Source organism: Gopherus evgoodei, chromosome 3 (assembly GCF_007399415.2).
Source record: "Gopherus evgoodei ecotype Sinaloan lineage chromosome 3, rGopEvg1_v1.p, whole genome shotgun sequence".
Taxonomy (NCBI): Eukaryota; Metazoa; Chordata; order Testudines; family Testudinidae; genus Gopherus; species Gopherus evgoodei.
In genome coordinates, this window is record NC_044324.1 from 157360420 (window position 1) to 157378542 (window position 18123).

The 18123-nt window shown below is 46.2% G+C and overlaps 1 protein-coding gene across 6 annotated transcripts in view; it reads right to left on the reverse strand.

Annotated features, from left to right (window-relative positions):
* Positions 1 to 15331, reverse strand: part of EIF2AK2 (eukaryotic translation initiation factor 2 alpha kinase 2) — a 45233-nt gene extending 29902 nt beyond the window's left edge. For 4 of the 6 annotated variants that reach the window (XM_030557110.1, XM_030557108.1, XM_030557107.1 and 1 more), the window contains exons 1-4: positions 15245 to 15331; positions 9912 to 10044; positions 2722 to 2842; positions 505 to 707 (exon numbers count right to left, since the gene is read on the reverse strand). In XM_030557110.1, coding sequence (XP_030412970.1) covers positions 505 to 707; positions 2722 to 2842; positions 9912 to 10033 — 446 coding nt within the window. In that variant the 5' untranslated portion in view covers positions 10034 to 10044; positions 15245 to 15331. Of the gene's footprint in view, positions 1 to 504; positions 708 to 2721; positions 2843 to 9911; positions 10045 to 14353; positions 14489 to 15244 lie in introns of those variants that run through there. The other 2 variants (XM_030557109.1, XM_030557106.1) reach the window with 2 other exon arrangements.
* Between the last annotated feature and the right edge of the window lie 2792 nt (positions 15332 to 18123).

Sequence of the window (18123 nt, forward strand, 5' to 3'; positions counted from 1 at the left end):
TCCAGCTCTCTATGAAAGCAGTAACAACTCTCAGTGACTTCAGTGGTAACAGGTTTAATTCCTTGGTTTATGGGACTGTTAAGCCAATCTCAAAAAGCTGATTTGATCAGAAATTTGTAAGGAAGTAATGAGGGGGTCATGCACTGGCAATGTCACAAACTGTCAATATTTTTAAATAAGATATACCTTGCTAAATATCACTCTTTTGGGAGCAGTTATTAGGTAACAGATATTGGAATAGTTCCACCACTATCTGGATTTCTTCAATTCACTTTTAATTCCTCCCACTATGGTTTCAATTGTGGGTAGATCTCATTCCAGTAACAGATACAAAAAAATGCCCTTTCCTCAAGCAGGTCACTGTGACAGATCCCTTTGACTTTAGCAGTGAGTACATGACTGCAGTTCTGGAGACTCATCTAAAAACATCCATGTAAAGAAACAACAGAACAGGCAAACAGAAAGAAGCAGCAGAAGGAATTAACAACATTAACTACATCTTACATTTTTTTATGGGGCGGTCCAGATTCATCTTCTAATTTATAGTCAACCATTATGTTATGTTTTAGTCCATATTTGGTAAGCATAGAGATATAGTCAAGTGGTTGTATCTCTTCCAATGTGTCTGATGAAAACGCTATTGGCGGTGATGGTGATGGTTTCAGCGGTTGCGGCTGCGGAGTTTGTGGAAGTGAACCCTGTTTAGTCTACAAAATAAACATACAAAATATGCCTAGCTCGAAAGGCTTGAAGTTACTAAATAGCACAAAATGAACATCATGAGAGTGCTGGTATAACCGCAGGGGTTGTGAATCCTTAACCAACCGTTATAGACATTTCACGACATTTTAAAAATAAACCACAATCGCCACTAATGGAGTGTACTGGCCCTGTAAAGCAGAGAACCATCCTGGATAATTGCAAAATCTACAGTGGGATAATAAAGAAGTTTATAATCAACAAATCTATATAAGAAAGTTTCAGGATTGTCACCTGCTGGTGAGTCATGCTGAAGCCTAGAATCTCTGTTCAATCAGCACAAAGTGATGGAAACAGCTACAGGCACAGCTGAGAGCTCTTTTTATTTGGAATATGACTGGGTTCAATCACCACTGAGATTCACCATCTGTTACTATTCAATGTTTGAAGTCTCAGCCATTTTACACACATGCCTTTACGCATAGACCCATGTGGCAGCACAGGCTTTCACCTACTAGCAAGTACTGAATGACATTAGGATGCTTAGGTGCGAGGCTGAATTCCCTTAGTTCTGGCTCAGTGCCTTTTGTATACAAAGACAAGTAGTTAATTAAGTTTGAATCCTGATCAAATTGACATTTGATGACTGTTTGGTGGCCACTGAAGTGAGTAACTCCTCCCAATAGGTATCCACAGGGCCGGTGCAACCAGATAGGCAACCTAGGCAGTCGCTTAGGGCACTGGCATTTGGGGGGCGCCATTTTCTTCGGCAGCGATCGTGGCAGCTGGATCTTCAGCCGCCCCGGTCACTGCCGGCATTTAGGCGAAGGGAGCTAGGACAGGGGAGCGCGGGGAAGGCCGCCTGTAGCAAGTAAGGGGGGGGGGGGCCGGCACGCAGGGGAACTCCCCACCCCAGCTCACCCCTGCCCCGCCTCCTCACCAAGCACGCCATGGCTGCTTCACTTCTCCCGCCTCCCGGGCTTGCGGTGCCTAAGCTGATTGGCTCTCCATTTTTCCCCACAAGCAATAGTCATTCACATAAAATAAAGCTCAGACTGGAACCTGACTCTGTGCAGGTTTGGCCTAGTGAATATTCTTGTTATGAGTATGGTTCTTAGTCAGTTAGACTATTTGTTTCCATGACAGGCCCTTATTCCGCATCCCATGTTTGGACACCTATCTATACAGAGTGCTTTTCTGTTTGCAGAACACCTCCTTCCAGTTATCACATTCATGAGATGCACCATGTAGAAATATACATTCTCTACAGGACTGTGAAGTACATATGGGCCTTGCAGAAATATTGCTCACTCTCTGGAATGCTAAAAAGAGGAGGTCAGGAAGAAACTGAGAAAATTCAATTCTGAAATGCAGCCTCTGTCTCTGGTGGGAGTTGTCATTCAGGTACCTCATGCTCCCATTCTCCTCTATGGGCCAGGCTCTACGGCTAGACTTCATCTCCCACGATGCGCCACTTTTTCCGCCTCCATTATGGTTCTGAAACTAAACTTTTTTTTTTTTTTTAATTATAATGTGGACACTATTTTTTAAAATGTTCATGACTGATGTGAATATCTTTTCCAAAAACAACTCTAAAGGATATAAAAAAGAATTAAAAGTCTAGAAAAAACTCTAATGGAATATTATAAAAGAACATTCTTTTCCAACAGAGAAATTTCGAATAGATCCACTTGGTCTGGACAAAGGTATCCTTTTACAAATAGGAAAGAGAATGTTCTAAAAAGAGCAGGTGACATCTAGTCACATTGTTGGGCTTTTTGGTCCCACAAACCAGGACTAGAGGTTTTTAGCTTTGGCTTTGACATTTAGTAGAATTGCCATTAATTAACAATTTTCTAAACTAGACAGAAACCCGTCACTCAGACAGTTTAGAGACCATCTGAATTGCCTCTACCATGATTCCTGGGCTATATTAGAAGACGACCCATTCAAAGCCCTATAACCCAAACAAAACAATGATAGTTTGTCATTTACTTTTAAAAAAAGATGTTGTTTACTTACTTGATTTTCTTGTGCTATGCTATCCCATGCTGCCTTTGCGGCCTCTTCTTTTGCCTCTTTCTTGTTTTTACCTGTAGCAACAGGATACTCTCTGTCACCTATTACAACCATGACAGTGAACCTGCAATAAAGAAAACTGCTCACTGAACACAGCTGAATTGTGGCATATGTCTAAGGACCTTATCAAGATTCCATTGTTTATTTATCTTTAGAGCACTATGAAATGTTATTCAAGTACTTAAGTATTCAGGTGTTTATCATCTCCCAAACCCCGTTTTCATAATTCTTTGGAAGCTTCAGGAGTTCTTATAAATAATATCTTCCCTCCTCCTTAAACACATATTCATACTGTAACATTTATAGACACCGAGCTGCTTTACAAAAGCACTGAAGAGTGCATTAAGATAGCGATGGATAAGCTTGAATCTGTTGATACATGTCCAGGACTTGGAGGGGCCTAACACCAGGATGCTCTTCACTGCTCCAGATTGCGGAAACAGAGAAGGCTGGCCTGCCTTGGTTACATAAACGAAATAACATCCACCCTTGGTCTGCCACTGCATCATTATTTTACTACGGGCACATCTATACTACAAACTGAAGTCAACTTAAATCAACATGCAGCTGCTGCAGTAATTCAGTTGGCTGTGCATGTCCACATCACACACTTTGCGTCAGTGGAGCTCATCCTCACTAGCAGCGCTTGCATCAATGCAGAGAGCAGTGTACTGTGGGTAGCTATCCCATGGTGCAACTAATCGCAGGAGGGGTTGGGAAAGGCTTGCAATGCCTCATAGGATTAAAACATTCTCACAGTGGTGACTGGGAACATGGCTTTAGCGTCCCATGATACAGTTTTCTCCCACCCCTGATTTCATCTGCAGCCCACAATATCTCATGCCTTTTTTTAAAAAGGCTGGCACAGCTGCACATACACCATCTCCAGAGAAGCTTGGACCCCACTCAGCTGTGCACTTCTGTACAAAGGCCTTATCCTGAAGTATTTCCAGGGCCGCGAGAAGAACTGCTTCATGAAACATGCCCAGCTGAAAGCTATGGAATGAAACACTTCTCAGTTGCTGTTGTCAGTCACAGAGCAGCTGAACATGGTGGAACGCCGACTCTGGTGCCAAGAAACATGCGCTGACTGGTGGGATCATATCATTATGCAGGTATGGGATGACAAGCAGTGGCTGCAGAACTTCCTGGAAAGTGGCCTTGCACATACAAAACTGCATGTGGAGCTCTTCCCAGCCTTGCAACACAGCAACACTAAAATGAGACTTGCTCTGACAGTGGAGAAGCAACTGGCAATCGCTGTGTGGAAGCTTGCAATGCCAGACTGCTACCGGGTCAGTGGGGAATCAATTTGGAGTTGGTAATCCACCGTGGGGGTTGTTGTGATGCAAGTATGCAGAGCCATTAATCGCTTTCTTCTAAGGAGGGTAGTGAGTCCATGCAATGTGCAGGACGTACCTGATGGCTTTGCAGCCATGGGGTTCCCTAACTGCAGTGGGGCGATAAATGGTGCGCATATATCCATCTTGGCACCAGACCACCTTGCCAAAAAGTAAATAAAGAGAAAGGGATACTTTTCTATGGTGTTGCAAGCGCTGGCGCAGCACTGGGGGTATTTTACTGACATCAACGCCAGATAGTCTCGGAAAGTATATGACATATGTATCTTTAAGAACACAGGTCTGTTCAGAAAGCTGCAAGCAGGGACTTTCTTTCCAGGCCATAAAAATCACCACTGGTGGTGTTGAAATGCTCATAGTGATCCTGGGAGACAGGCCATGCTTTACTCCCATGGCCCATGAAGCCATACACCAAACATCTGGACAGTAGCAAATACTGGTTCAACAACAGGCTCTGCAAGTGCAGAATGGTGGCTGAATGTGCCTTTGGCCATTTTCACTGGCACAGTTTGCTCACTAGGTTAGACCTCACTGAAAAAAATGTCCCCATGGCTATAGCTGCCTGCTGTGTGCTTCATAATACATGTGAAGCAAAGGCAGATAAGTTTTTGCAGGGGTGGGGCATGGAGGTGGATAGGCTGTCTGCTAATTTTAAGCAGCCAGATACCAGAGCTACAAGAAGAACTCAGAGTGAAGCAATGCATCTCTGGGAGGCTTTGAAAACCCATTTTAGTAATGATTCACAGTAAAGTGCACTGTTTTTCTGTATTTGGCCTACCCATAGTCTGAACCTTGAGTATTTCTCTAGTGCACATCCTTCCCAGTACCCCAGTTTCCCTATCCCTCCCCTACCCCCCCCACCCTCAGGCTTTGAATTAATAAAAGTGATTTCATTTTCAAGACATGGACTTTTATTACACACAGATATAAACACTGAAAGTTCTAACAAAAGCAATGAATCTTGGAAAGAGAGTGGAATAAAATTGTGAGGGGGGAAAAACACATTCATCTTGTCTTTAAAAGCACAGCTGCCTTGCCTATGTGCGGCTGTTATTCTTGGCACCCTCCCCAGGGGTTGAGAGTAAGGGATATTGCACTGTCCGCCCTTGCCTAGTGGAACATGTGTGAGGGGAGAGGGGGAGTACGGAGATGCTGGAATGCCATTCTGCAGGGGCTACAGAGGGAGTCAAGCCTCAAGGTGTTTCTCCTGAAGGCCAGCCAGATGCCTCCACACATCCATTCCTTCGGAATGCCCAGCATCTCCTGCTGCATGCCACGCTCACTCTCCTGGGCTTCTGTCCTGTCCGTGTCCATTTTTTCCAGAGATGGCAATCTCCAAGCCTTCTGCTCAGTGTCCACTATCTCATTAAACATGTCATCACACCTTCACCTTATCTGGGAGATCCTCTCCACTGGTGTGGAGGAAGAGCTGAAAGCTACATGTAACCCTTCTGCCAGGCCGAATTGATAGCAGCAAGGGCCCGGTTCAATACATAGGGGTCCCTTCCCTACAACGTAACGCAAAACCAGCTCGAGCCCCCATCCAGTGACCTGGGAAAATCTTACATACACCCTTGGGTGTCCCGAAGAGGCAATACTTCCCCTCTCGCAAGCACAGTGTCTCGCTGTAGCAGAAAAGGTTTAATTATATGAGATAAACAACAAGCATTAAATTGGGAAAACATCTCAACTACAGTTCATAGACCAAACCGTGAGCAAAGACCCAGCCCAGGAAATTGGGCTGTGTCCTTTTCCCTGGGCTCTTGAGTCCAGCAACTCCCAAATCACCCCAAGACTCCAAAGTCCAATACCCCAAATGGCCCTAGAGTCCAGCAACCCAAAGATCACCCACAGTCCCAAAAGTCCCACAATCCAAAAGTCTCAGTCCTGGGTCAGTGCAGCCCCAGAGTTCAAGAGTCTATCTGCAGAGGTCCCCCCGCCCCCAGCCTGGGTAGAAAGGGGCACCTTAAGTGGTCCAGGGCCAACTGCCCTGCCTCTCCATGGGGTTCTGCTTCCACCTTCTCCACAAACTGCTCCGCTCTACCGGCCACTCCACTCTGCTCTGCTCCTCCAGCCGTTCTCACAAACTGCTCTTCTCCACCAGCTGCTCTGCTCCACCAGCCATCCCGTGATCTGCTCCAGCCGTCCTTGCAAACTGCTCGGCTCCGCTTGCTCCGTGGGCCGCTCCACCTGTCCCACAGCTGCTCCGCTCTGCCAGCTGCTCTGCTCCACCAGCTGTCCCGTGATCCGCTCCAGCCGTTCCCACAAACTGCTCGGCTCCACTCACTCAGTGGCTCCACAAACTGCTCCACTCCACTCTGCCAACTGCTTTGCTCCACAGTACAGCTTCATGTTCCCCCATTAGTTAGCACAGTACCCAGTGCTCTCAGCTCAGCAATTCCAGCTCTTTAGTGATCTCAGCTCACAGTAGGGGAGCCCCAGTGCTAGTGCACCATTAGCCCAAAGTGAGTTCAGCTCAGTAACCTGTATCTAGATTCTTAAGGGAATCAAAAATCAACTCTGATATTCCACAGTGGAGAGAGGAATAGGTGGAACTGGTGCTTCTGGCTCACACAAGGAGCCTACACCACCAAGTACAAATACCTGTCTCCCCCCCCCCCCTCTCTCCATTCACTGGGTTTTGGAACCCATGTCCCTTGTCTAGCAAGTGCTATTTAGTTGATAGTGAAACCCTTTATCATAAAACAGTTTCATAATTCCTCATTTACTTAATCAGGGTGACAACACTTTATTCCTCCTGCCCCAATAACAAAGAAACTGGGGATCCCACAGCTATGAAAGTAACCATTTTAGGCTGCCGTGGGCTATGCTAGGCAGAGTGGGCGTGCCTATGCAAACACAATCAGCCTCTGAAATTCTTTTGCACACTTTCCATAATTCACCTCCAGATGTCAGGGTAGAGCTCATCCTGACTCTGCTTACATACACTTTGCACTGTAAACCATGCAAAGCACAAAGGAAACATTGTCAGTGCAGACCTAGGGTCTAGCATAGAGATGCTATATAAAAACCACTCCCTTGAATCCAAGCAAGTGTAAAGCAGAACATTTTCATGTCTGCAAGGTATTCATTGAACTGGTTTGCTGTCCCAGTCATGGTGAGTTATGAGCCAGGGGCATAAGCACCAGACAGTCACCAGCATTGGGTGGGCTAACTGTGGCAGCACTGGAGCTGGCCAGGGGGCCATGACACCTCCTCTTTGTAACATGGATACTGTCTGGAGGTCGGAGACCAGCATTCCCCTGCCCCCGCAAACTGCAAACCTTTGCAGAAGCGATGTGGGGGCAGGGATTCCTTCCCTCCCCATTGCCACTGCTGCTCTGGCGCCCAAGGCTGGCAGTTTCTGGGGTCAACAGAGACCCCTGTCACCCAAACTATGGCCATGTTCTGTAAAGCATGGGGGAAGGGGTGGAAAATCACTAGGCAGGTGCCTGCAGGCACTATGGTTTGAGAAACTGAAAATAACCACCATCTTCTGTAGGTGACCATAGCTGATATCATGCTCCTGAGGGTAACAGCTGCTCCAAGCATCCAGGTACAGACAGTGTCCTTATGCTGCTATGCTGTGTCCTGCAATGATGTCAGTTGAATTAATACTAGAGTGGCATAGGAAAGTATCCTACCACGGTGGAAGAAAAAAGGCAACCCTCCATAAAAACCTTCTACAATGGATTGCAGAGTACCTCCGTGGAAGTTTCCTGGAGATCTCTATGGAGGATTCCCAGGCCATCTCTGTGTACCAAGTCTTTTTCTCAGGGCACCCTCTGCCAAGCTGGTGCAGCCACTGGGAAGGAGATAGTCACTCTACCTCAACTGATTGCTTTAAAAAAAATAATAATATATAAGAACACGTGACCCCAAAATATTAATTGGAATTGCATTTTCACCAAATGTTTCTGCCCTAGCATCACACTCTGCCATGTTGCTGTGCTGTGACTGGCTGGACTGCTCCAGGGTTACAAACAGCTCCTGGCTCTCTGAGACAATGAATTGCCCACTCGCCTGTCTCCCGTTCTCCTCATCCAAGACTCCTCCTCAGTGTTGCCGGCAGTGGCCTCAGACTCCAACTTCTCAGATGTATCCATGCTGCTCTTGGGGGTCATTGTAGGGTTGCCACTGAGAATAGCACGCAACTCCTTGTAAAAGCAGCATGTTTGCAGTGCCGAACCAGAGCAACTGTTTGCCTCCCTTACCTTCTGGTATGCCTGCCACAGTTGCTTGATTTTCACGTGGCACTGCTGCATGTCCCTGGTGTAGCCATTCTCCCCCATGCAGCAAGCGATCTTCTCGTATATGTCTACGTTTCTTCAGCTGAATAGGAGCTGTGCCTGCACAGCCTCTTCTCCCCACAGATCCAGAAGATCTACCATCTCCTGTGTACTCCAGGCAGGAGCGTATTCGGCAGGTGGAGCCATCGTGATCAGCTGGGCAGGCAAGCACTCCACGCCAAACAAACAGGAAATAGAAATTCAAAAGTTCCTAGTCCTTTTAAAGGGGACGGGCTGTTTCCTTCATACCTGGCTGCTGGGCAGCAGAGTTGAGAACAGAGTGGTCTCAGTGGAGCATCGTGGGACACCTCCTGGAGCCCAGTTAGGTTGACGTAAGCAGCATAGTGTCTATATTGCCACTACGTCAACCTACCTATGTTGAATTAAGCACTATGCCTCTCATGGAGCTGGAGTCACTGAGTCGACATAGCAGGTGAGTTACGTTGGCGGAAGGGAAGTAGTGCAGAGACAGACATTATTAGGTCAACATAAGGCAGCTTACGTTGACCTAACTGCGTAGTGTAGACAAGGCCTTAGAGAAATGATTTTAGAGATTTATATTTGCTATTCAAATTTCACACTCTAGTACTCTGATGAAATGTTAGGATTAAAAAAAGAATATGATGTGGGTTAGTGCTGGTGGTCATTACAGAAGTCAATGTTTAAGAGTGATCTCACTGAGAAGAGTGGAGGGACATGGGATGTTTAGTTTTGCTAGTTATTCCACACACAGAGGACAACATGGGGGTAAAAGAATACAAAGATGGAAATGAGAGAAGGAAACAGATTTTGTCCAGGGGTGATAGGAGCTTGTTAGCCAACTCCTTATAAGAGCCTAATGTTAGTATGCATGTTCTGAGACTTTATATCCACAATACACCATTTTACACAAACTGCTCACAGAGAGAGCTACTAGACTTTGTTAGTCTTTTAAAATCTGCAAGTGCAGCGGAAATGCAAAGGCAATATTGTATGAGGACTCTAATACGTAATCTCTTACCTAGATTTTAAGAAAAAACAACGAGGAATCCTTGTGGCACCTTAGAGACTAACAAATGTATTTGTGCATAAGCTTTTGTGGGCTAAAACCCACTTCATCAGATGCATGAAGTGAAAAATACAGGAGCAGGTATAAATACATAAAAAGGATGGGGGTTGTTTTATCAGGTGTGGGGTCTGTCTAAAGGACTTTGGAGCAGGGACTGACCAGTGCTAAGCTCAGCAGTACCCGATTCTTGATTACAGCCTATAAGCACTACCACAGTGATAATAAATACCCTTTCCTGCTCCCTGACATCACCTTCTCCCACACACATACTTCAGAACAAAAAGTTATATTCCTACCCACCAATTTCTAGGGCTGTTGCAAGGACTATTTACAAGCTATAACCGCTCAAGCAATGCTGTAATACTTACACAGCACTTCACATATTCTTGCATTAAAATAAGTTGTAATACTTTTCAGCATGTATTGTGAACTTACACACGATCATGAGGAGGGCCTTCCACTTTGACATCCTTATATTCAAGTTGTAATTTATTCTTCTGACAATATTCATGAAGTTTTCCCTTGTACAACTGTGGCTTAACATAATATTCTGCCATTTCGGAACAACCTGTGAGGAGAAAGAAAATTTGACAAATAATCTTGCATTCTCAGTGTCTCTCTCTGCCTTAGGGAATAAAAAGACAAAGAAAGATGGAAGACCACATTGTTTCAAGAGTATTGGAGCAAAGTAAGGAAAGGTTTACAAATACAGAGAACCACTAGGTGTGCTTTACCAGAAAATATTTGTTGTATGTGAGAATCATTCATCTCGGTAACAGAACCTAATTGCTTGCAGTTTATTATTTAAAAACACTGCTCAGGGCAAGGGCCATGTCTTCATATGTTTTTGGAGTATCTAGTGCAAACTAACCCTACTCAGGCACTAGTGTAATATAAATGTAGTTATTAATCAAATCTGCTCCTGCAGCTACAGAATATGGAACTGAAATGTCAATATGTTAAAGTAGATTGATGCTTTGCAGTAAAACAAGAGAGTGGTTGACTTGCAAATGTTTCTTGAAGACATTAGTTTGCATTGGAATAACTGATTTAGAAATCTGAACTGAGATAATACATATATATCCCCAAATCAGTAGAATTATCATGAAGATTTTTTTTAAACAAAAGTAAAGTAGAAAGCGGCTCTTTGAAGCTGAAAAGCCAGCAAAACAATGCATAAAAAGTGTAGTGTCTGTGTTTATCATTTGTTAGTTTGTTAAAAGGAGATGGGGTGAAGACTAGCTTCCAGCATAGAGGTTATGCTTTAGTATTTCTTCTGAGGACTTCACACAGTGCAACTAAAAAACAGATACAAAGTCTATAGAGTTCTCACTTTTGTTAGTCAAGGCTAGATTTAATCATTGCCCAGCTTTATAAACAAGGCAGCAGAATTCCTCCATCTCACCCCACCCCCAGATATACATGCATTCAACAGAATCAGGAGGGGTACCAGTGCCATTTCAGAAAGCAGAACTAAAGCAGACTCTGCCAGGGCAGTAAGAGAAGGGTTTGAACAACTCCTGGGAAAGCTGATGGTTTTCAGGCCATAGTGACTCTTCTAGGAAGGAAACCTGAGACAGTGACTTCTCAGAATAATAATTAATACAGGAGAATGAATGGGCTGAGCACTTAGGCATCTTAAAGATTGTTGAGGATCTGGGCCTAATTCCTAGTGATTTCAATGGAAACTAGGTACCTAAATATTAGGACTATCGAGCTATTTAAAAAGGTAATCATAAGATTAAAAAAATAATTGCAATTGATCAGTTTTAATTGCACCATTAAAACATAATAGAATACCATTTATTTTAGTATTTTTGGATGTTTTCTACATTTTCAAGTATATTGATTTCAATTACAACCCAGAATAAAGTGTACAGTGCTCACTTCATATTCTTTTTTATTAAATGTTTGCACTGTAAAATTAAAAGATATTGTATTTTTCAATTCACCTCATACAAGTACTGTAGAGCAATCCCTTTACGGTGAAAGTGCACCTTACACATGTAGAATTTTTTATTATTTTTTTTTTTGGTTAGATAACTGCACTCAAAAACAAAACAATGTAAAACTTTTAGACCTGTAGGCTCTCTCTGTCCTACTTCTTGTTCAGCTAATCATTAAGATAAGCAAGTTTGTTTATATTTACGGGAGATAATGCTGCCTGCTTCTAGTTTGCAATGTCACCTGAAAGTGAGAACAGATGTTTGCATGGCACTTTTATAGCCAGAGTTGCAAAATATTTACGTGCCAGATATGCTAAACATTCAGATGCCCTTTCATGCTTTGACCACTATTCCACAGGACATGCTTCCATTCGGATGACACTTGTTTAAAAAAAAAAATGCATTAATTAAATTTGACTGAACTCCTTGGAGGAGAATTGTACGTCTCCTGCTCTGTGGTTTTACCTACTTTCTGCCATATATTTCATGTTATGGCAGTCTCAGATGACAATCCAGCATATGTTCTTCAATTTAAGAACACTTTCATTGCACATTTGAAAAGCTGCAAAGAAGGTACCAATATGAGATTTTTTAAAGATAACTACAGCACTTGACCCAAGGTTTAAGAATCTGAAGTGCCTTCCAAAATTTGAGAGGGACAAGGTGTGGAACATGCTGTCAGAAGTCTTAAAAGAGCAATACTCCAATACAGAAACTACAGAATTTGAACCACCAAAAAAGAAAATCAATCTTCTGTTCATAGCATCTGACTCAGATGATGAAAATGAACATGAGTCAGTCCGCACTGCTTTGGATTGTTATCACGCAGAACCTGTGGTCAGCATGAAAGCTTGTCCTCTGGAATGATGGTAGAAGCATGAAGGGACATACGAATATTTGGCATATCTGGCATATAAATACCTTGCAATACTGCCACAACGGTGCCATGGGACTGCCTGTTCTCATTTACAATGTCACCTGAAAGGAAGAAGCTGGCAGCATTATCTCCTGAAAATGTAAACAAACTTGTTTGTCTGAGCGATTGGCTGAACAAGAAGTAGGACTGAGTGGACTTGTAGGCTCTAAAGTTTTACATTGTTTTGTTTTTGAGTGCAGCCATAGGCACTCCAGGGCTGGAATTTAGGTAGGCTCCTCCGCCTACCTCCCAGTGCCTGCCGCCGCCAAACAGCTGTAGCAATCTCCAGGAGGGAGAGCGAGGGGCAGGAACATGGTGAGGGGAGGAGGCGGGGAAGAGGCGGGGCCGGGGCAGGGATTTGGGAAAGGAGTAGAATAGGGGCAGGGAGGGGGCAGAGTTGGGATGGGGACTTTGGAGAAGGGATTGAATGGGGCGGGACAGGGGTGGAGTTGGGGTGGGGCCTGCGGCAGAAGGCGGTCAAGCACTCTCCAGCACCATTAGTAGTGGGCACCTATGAGTGCAGCTATGTAACAAATGAAAAATCTGCATTTGTAAATTGCACTTTCACAATAAAGAGATTGCTCTACAGTACTTGTATAAGGTGAATTTAAAAATACTATTTCTTTGTTTCTTTTTACAGTACAAATATTTATAATAAAAAATAATATAGTGAGCACTATACACTTTGTATTCTGTTTTAACTGAAATCAATATATCCAAAAATATTCAGAAATACCAATTTAATTATATTATTGTTTTACAGTGCTATTACAAATTAATTGCAATTAATCACAGTTTTAATTGTGTTAATTTGTTTTGAGTTAATTGTGTGAGTTAACTGCAATTAACTGACAGCCCTATTAAATATCTTTTAGAATCTGGACTCTAATGTACAGAGAAAGAGATAAAGAACTATACTACAAAAAGAAAAGGAAGTCACCATCCTTAAAACTAAAGTCTCAGTTTAAAGCCATATGATTTTAAAAAGAAAAATTGAAACTTTGGAAGACCAACCATCTGAGAGTACTAAGAACAGCAGCAGGGAAAATCATATCCCAACTCTTTTGATTACTTATAGTTAACTTGTATTAGTATTTTGTTTCCTTTCTAACACAGAGATAAGGTAGCAGTTTGATTCACTACTACTGGGAATGCAATTAACATCTTTCTCACTCTGAATTTCAACATGCCAAAAGTGCTGCAGTGGAGCATGGCATTCACAGAGCAGTATAAGAATACATCCAAATGATTTTCTCCCTCCTCACACTACCTTGTAGCATTTGTTTTGTAATATAAAATTTTTGGAACAGTGGGACTTCAAATCCATTGCTGTGATTGGGTGCCTAATGGTCTGTATTTCAGAGATATGGATCATAAGCATAACCTCCCCTGCCCACACACAAGTATCACATTTTCAAAAGGAATGGCTGCATTAACTTCTACTTAGAGCAGGGGTGGGCAAACTGTGGCCCACAAGCCGTTTTAAGCCAGCCCTCAAGCCACACCACATGGCTTGGCCTGTTCCAGCACTCTGGTCGGGGCGCAGGGTTGGGGGCCGCACCACGCAGCTTCCAGAAGCTGTGGCATGGCCCCGCTCCATCTCCTACGTGCTCCAATGGGAGCTGCAGGAGTGGTGCCTGCGGATAGAGAAGCGTGCAAACCCACCTGGCCGCACCTCTCTGTAGGAGCCGGAGAAGGGACATGCCGCTGCTTCTGGGAGCCATTTGAAGTAAGCACCGCCTGGAGCCTGCACCCCTGAGCTTCTCTCCATATCCGAACCCTCTGCCCCAGCCTTGATCCCCCTCCCACCCTCCAAATCCCTCTGTATCAGCCCTGAGCACCCTCCTACACCCCAAACTCCGCACCCCCAGCCCCTGCCCCCAACCCCAGTTTTGTGAGCATTCATGGCCCACCAGGCAATTTCTATTCCCCGATGTGGCCCTTGGGCCAAAAAGTTTGCCCACCCCTGACTTAGAAACTGCTGGCCACCTATACTTAGCACCTTTACTTTGCACCTGTAAGGGGAACAGAAGTCACTCATGGCTTCCCAAGAATACCCGCAGTCCCCAGCACTGCTCCTATTTCCTGGGCATGTCACGCTGCTGAGGTAAGCGGTGCCACCAATGACATGGAGTCCCCTCTTTGTCTTTTTTAGTTTCCAGAAATAGAAACAGTCATCTCAATTTTACCACTTGCTTTGTCATAGACCAGAAGCCCAGTTCTTCATTAGCCCAACTTTGGCTGTGTGGGGCAAGCCCAAGCCTGTTCCAATTCACACTCTGCAGCCCAGTGAGGGGTCTCGGGGCAGCAGAAAATACCCAGAGCCAGGGCACCCCAGCTCCTCTCCTCCATCCTACCCCCCACCTAACCTCTAGAGTAGGGGTAGGCAACCAATGGCACCAGGGGAGCTGATTTTCAGTGGCACTCACACTGCCCAGGTCCTGGCCAGCTGTCCAGGGGGGCTCTGCATTTAATTTAATTTTAAATGAAGCTTCTTAAACATTTTAAAAATCTTATTTACTTTACATACAACAATAATTTAATTATATATTATAGACTTAAAGAAAGAGACCTTCCAAAAACGTTACAATGTATTACTGGCACGTTGGAACCTTAAATTAGAGTGAATAAATGAAGACTGGGCACACCGCTTCTGAAAGGTTGCCGACCCTAAGCTAGAGTCTGTACTATTGGCTCCTCACCCCCTGGCAGGAGCCTGCCGGGCTGAGAACTGGCCCGGTGACTTCCCTGGGGTCGACTCGCCCCCAAACCTCAGCCTTCCCTCTGCGCTTCGCCCACAGCTCCAGCCTCTCCCCGCCCCGCCCCACAACCCAACCCAACCCGGCTCGGCCCGGCCCGGCTCGGCTCGGCTCGCCCGCACACCCACGCAGCGGCCCCGCACTCACCGCCTGGCTGGGGACGGGACGGCTCCCGGCGGGACAGCAGCTTCCTGCTCCGGCTCCGCAGTCAGCTGGCTCGGCCCCGGTTTCGTTTCCTTGCAGCGGCTTCCCCCTGCCCGCAGCAGCCGCCGCGCTCCGCCCCCGGATCGGCTCCGGAATCGAAACCGAAAGGAGGCGCCGCCGCCTGCTGGGCTCGCCTGCTCCGCGGGTGCCGGGAGCGCGGCCGGGGACAGCAGGGAGGTGGGCTGGGGCTGCCCCTCGCAAGCAGCCGCCCCGGGAGGAGCCGCCTGCAGCGGGGAGTGGGGAGCCCAAACCCAGCATCTCCCCGCGGGTGCGGGCTCGGGCTCGGGCTCGGCGGGGAGCCTCTGCAGAGCCCGGGGCTCCGCTCGCGCCCCCTCCCTAGGCCTGAGCCTCAGTTCCCCCTTCGGGGGCTGCAGTTCAGCCGCCTGCTCGTCCTGCAGAACCAGAACCTGCCCCGACTCCGCTCCTCTGCGGGCCCAGCTCCTGCCTCTGCTCTTTTAGGCCTTTTTCTTCTGAGGCCCGGGTGGTTGCCGTCTTAACCCCTGCCCCCATTTGCCCTGCCTGCTCAGGCAGGGAGCAGTTAATTACCGCATAGGGGGAGCTGGCCCCGTTGTCACTGAAAGGGGCCACACATCCTGCGACATGGGCCCTTCTGGCTAAGTTGCCCTGCTACGTGCAGATACCCAAGCAAGTCCATTCGCCCCTTCCACTGTTCCCCTTTCTTCGGGGGGGGGGGATGCTGACACTATAAATTATGGGTTTCAACTGCACAGCATCAAAGAGTCAATACACAGCCACCTACAACAAGATTAGAGACATTACTGGTTTTCTTGAACCTGCAATGGATTGAGAATCTGACACTATTATAAGGAAAAGAAAAAAACGGCCCAGCTCCGCAAAAGGGAGCCAGGCTCTTACAAAATCACAGGAGCAACCCTGGGATCCACAAAGCCTGAGTTGGTTGCCTAGCTCCTCTGTAATGAATGGGGAGAGATGGGCAGCTTAGAATGTGATTCCCCAAAGCCAGCACACTAGGTGGAGAGCCACCTAACTCTAGCCAATGACTATATCTAATGAATTCCATCAGCCTAATATTTTTCCTGGGTAGCTTTTGGCCATCCAATGAGTTGGTTGAGTCTATAAAATGTGTTAATCAATACAATTATTTGACAAATATTAGTGAAATTAATCAAACACTAGAGTTGCCATAATTTGACTATACTTATCTTGAGGAATGAGAGAGGAGAACATTGGCTAAAGCCAGTACAACTAGTAACAAGGAGATGTGTTCAGAATGGAGAAGCACAACAGCCGGAGCAACAGATTCTCAAAGGAGTGTGAAATATGCCTCCCATCTATAGTGTGTGTTTAGGGGATGGATCCCTTAAGACTAAACCTGCCTATTCTAAATAAACTCCAACATTTCTACCACATGGGTAGGAACGGTCTATGCATATAATCACATTATTGGAGTTTGGTTATGGAAATGTAGCCCCTCTCCTGTCCACTGGCTCAGCGTGAGGTTGTTCAAGATAGGGTAAGTCTACCTAGTGGTTTTTACACAACTTTGGGAAACTTTGAGCTTGGGGTTACTCTGTATGCTCTGTGTCGTATGTCAACGTGTATGCATCTCAGACCAGACCCACTCAGCCAAATCACTAGGAACAAAGTTTTAGGTTTACTAAAGAAACAGAGAAGAGGAGAGCAGCATCTTCTCTGCTTGCCTGCCTCCTGCTCCCAGCTTCAGTCAGTGCTGAAACTTCCAGCTAGAAGGGCAGAGGGGATTTTTTATAACAGAACCCCCTTACAAGTATGTTCTAACTTCCATCAGGCCCAGCTTTAGGAAGTGCAGGGCCCAATTCTAACATTTTCAGCGGGGCCCCGGCAGGGATGACTTAAAAAAAAAAACATAAAAAAAGCCTTTCATTTCTTAGCAACCAGTTCCCTATAAAAAGTTCTAATTTAAGGGATGTGCCACAGTATGTATGTTTTGTACCAACAGGGTTACCATACATCCGTATTTTTAAAAATTCCTCCTGGATGGCGATTTAAGAACCAGAAAGTTGGACATGCCCGGGAAAATACGGATGTATGTTAACCCCATCTAAAGCTCTTTTTTAAAAAGATGGGCCTGAACTAGAAATGAGCTCCGTTTCACATGTGTGGGGCCTGCCACTCCCTGGGGGTGCGCTAGGGTGACCAGATGTCCCGATTTTATAGGGACAGTCCCAATTTTTGGGTCTTTTTCTTATATAGGATCCTATTACCCCCCACCCTGACCCAGTTTTTTACATTTGCTGTCTTGTCACCCTAGGATGTGCACATGTGTGGGTCCCAGCTGCTCCCTGCCCCCCTCATTGAAGCAGGTGTGCAGAGTTACTGCCCTTGGAACTGCATGGCACCAGTGGACATGGGGCTGGCTGGAGGCAGGGCAGGGGCTGGCTGGAGGTAGGATTGGCAGAGCTGGAGACAGAGAAGTGCGGAACTGGCTGGCTTCAGGCAGTGGGGGTGCAGCAGGGGTTGGCTGGAGACAGGGCAGGGGGTGCAGGGCTGGTGCGGGCAGGGCAGGATATGTGGGAGGGGCTGGCTGGAGATGGGCTGGTGCGGGCACGGCAGGGGGTGTAGGGCTGGTTGGAGATGGGCTGGCTGCGGGCAGGGAGTGCGGGACTGGCTGCAGGCAGGGCAGGGGGTGCAGGGCTGTGGGCAGGCAAGGGGTTGCAGCAGAGGCTGGCTGCGGGCAGGGGTGCGGGTACAGGGGTTACAGTCCACCCTGTATGGTGAGTGCCCCCTCTTCCTCCCTGCCCCACCGGGGTAGCAGCAGCAGCCCAGGACTTGAAGGCTATTTAAAGGGCCCGGGGCTCCCC